The sequence below is a fragment of the Eucalyptus grandis genome, chromosome 1, assembly GCF_016545825.1.
Source record: "Eucalyptus grandis isolate ANBG69807.140 chromosome 1, ASM1654582v1, whole genome shotgun sequence".
NCBI classification, from domain to species: Eukaryota; Viridiplantae; Streptophyta; class Magnoliopsida; order Myrtales; family Myrtaceae; genus Eucalyptus; species Eucalyptus grandis.
Genome location: NC_052612.1, coordinates 8,272,484 through 8,274,207, shown reverse-complemented (window position 1 = coordinate 8,274,207; position 1,724 = coordinate 8,272,484). Strand labels below are relative to the sequence as shown.

The following is a 1,724-nucleotide window of genomic DNA, read 5'->3' as shown; positions in this document are numbered from 1 at the left end:
TAACTTAATAGAGAAGGAATGAGTCGGCAACATTGCACGTCCATGCAAGAAAAGATGAAGAGTCCAAGTTGAACTAGAAGTCTCTGTGAAGAAGCATCAAAGAAAAACCTAGAACGAGCTAGAGAAATCTACATGCAATCTACGTGCATGAGAAACACGTGAAGAAGCTCCACAAGCTGATCAAGAGGATGGGCACATATTAAAATATTATTATAATGGCTGCTGGAGTCTTCAAGAGAGCAAGAAGGAAGGTGAACGTGAAGGAAAGCCTACAATTGTTGACTCTTAACCATGAAGAAAGAAGGATCAAGAGTAAGAGTACGTGGGCAGCAAGTGTACTTGGAGAAGAAGGAAATTAGCTGTCTAGGGCGGTGACTAAGCCGGTTGTAATTGCCTATAAATATGCTTGTACTTGATCATTTGAGAGTGTGTGAGGGGAAACCCTCCACCGAGAGTGTGAGGTCTATCTTGTGTGGGAAAATCCTCCACCGTGAGAGGTCTTAGACCTCCACTGTATCGCTATCGAACTACTTTGTTCAACTAATGAAAATATTTTTCCCCAAAAATTTTAACAATTGACAAAGCCACGCATGATCAAACTAGAGATTCTCTTCACAAGTAAAACCACTGTACCAACTTCAACTTCCTGAAATAAAATCACACATTGACTTCGCTAGCCGTGAGCGTTTGCCACTGGGATGGCTGGGAAAAACGCCATCACCTCCTTCTTCTCCTTCTTCTTCACGGCCCTTTCTTTCACTCCATGATGTCCGCGTCGTTCTTGGCGAAGTACGTGCACGTGTTTTTGCACACCGAGCCTCCATCGAGCGACGTGGTGATCTTCATCTTGAAGTTTATCTTCTCTAAGGTGGTGCCTAGCACGTTGCCCTCAATGATCGTGTAGCAGTACTGTCCTGTCCCGATTGCCTATAAAAGACACGAGTAATGACATCACATTCGGAGGAATCGCTAGTTTACAATGCCGCCACTGTGTTGCAATCCTATTGACTCGAGAGATTGCGATGTTAATGGTGACCAAGTTATGTTACTAACCTTTGCTGGAATTGATGCTCTTGAGGACAGGTAGGAGGACCCTGGCGATGAGCGCCAGGTTTTGTCGTCGACGATGGCCTCGAACGCCTTGGCCGTGGGGATGGAGGACGTGACCTCGGCACTGCAGTTGAACACTCCCATGATTCTCTATCCAAATAGAATTTGTTGAGGAATTGAAAAGGGATCTAGGGCTTCAGTGCTGAAGTCTGGAATCTAGGGTTTCAGTGCGAAGCGATACTTATAGAGGGAAGGGGGAGGGAGGGAGGGAGAGAGAGCAAAATGGGGTCAACGATGCCAAATCAATTTGACAGGGGCATAATGTGGTCTCATTGCGTAATTTGTGGGTCCTTTCCCACTTCAATGTGACCAAGCCGAGGAGTCATTTCGCACTCTGATGTAGAGAGAGAGGATGTGACCCGAACGAAATGAGCCTTGTGCGTTTTGTTCGAAAAATTTCGCCATGTGAATCGAGTTAATTGAGATTGGACTACATGGACTTGAAAAATCAGTTTATGTGGTAATTGAGAATATCGTTAATTATATTTCGAAGGACACAGATGGAGCATACTGTAGAGGCTTGATAGGCGTGATAACTCATCTTATGTTTAATATTTTCTATTCTAAAATTTTGCCATTATGTCCTCATTTGTGCTAGAGATTGCAATTAATCT

The 1,724-nt window shown here is 44.1% G+C and overlaps 1 protein-coding gene across 1 annotated transcript; it reads right to left on the bottom strand.

Moving 5' to 3' along the window:
* Positions 1 to 756: 756 nt before the first annotated feature.
* Positions 757 to 1,194, bottom strand: LOC120295249 (major allergen Pru av 1-like). Its single transcript, XM_039316242.1, has 2 exons — positions 1,054 to 1,194; positions 757 to 927 (listed from the first exon to the last, which is right to left on the bottom strand). The coding sequence occupies exons 1-2, from the start codon at positions 1,192 to 1,194 to the stop codon at positions 757 to 759; spliced, it is 312 nt and encodes a 103-aa protein (XP_039172176.1).
* Between the last annotated feature and the right edge of the window lie 530 nt (positions 1,195 to 1,724).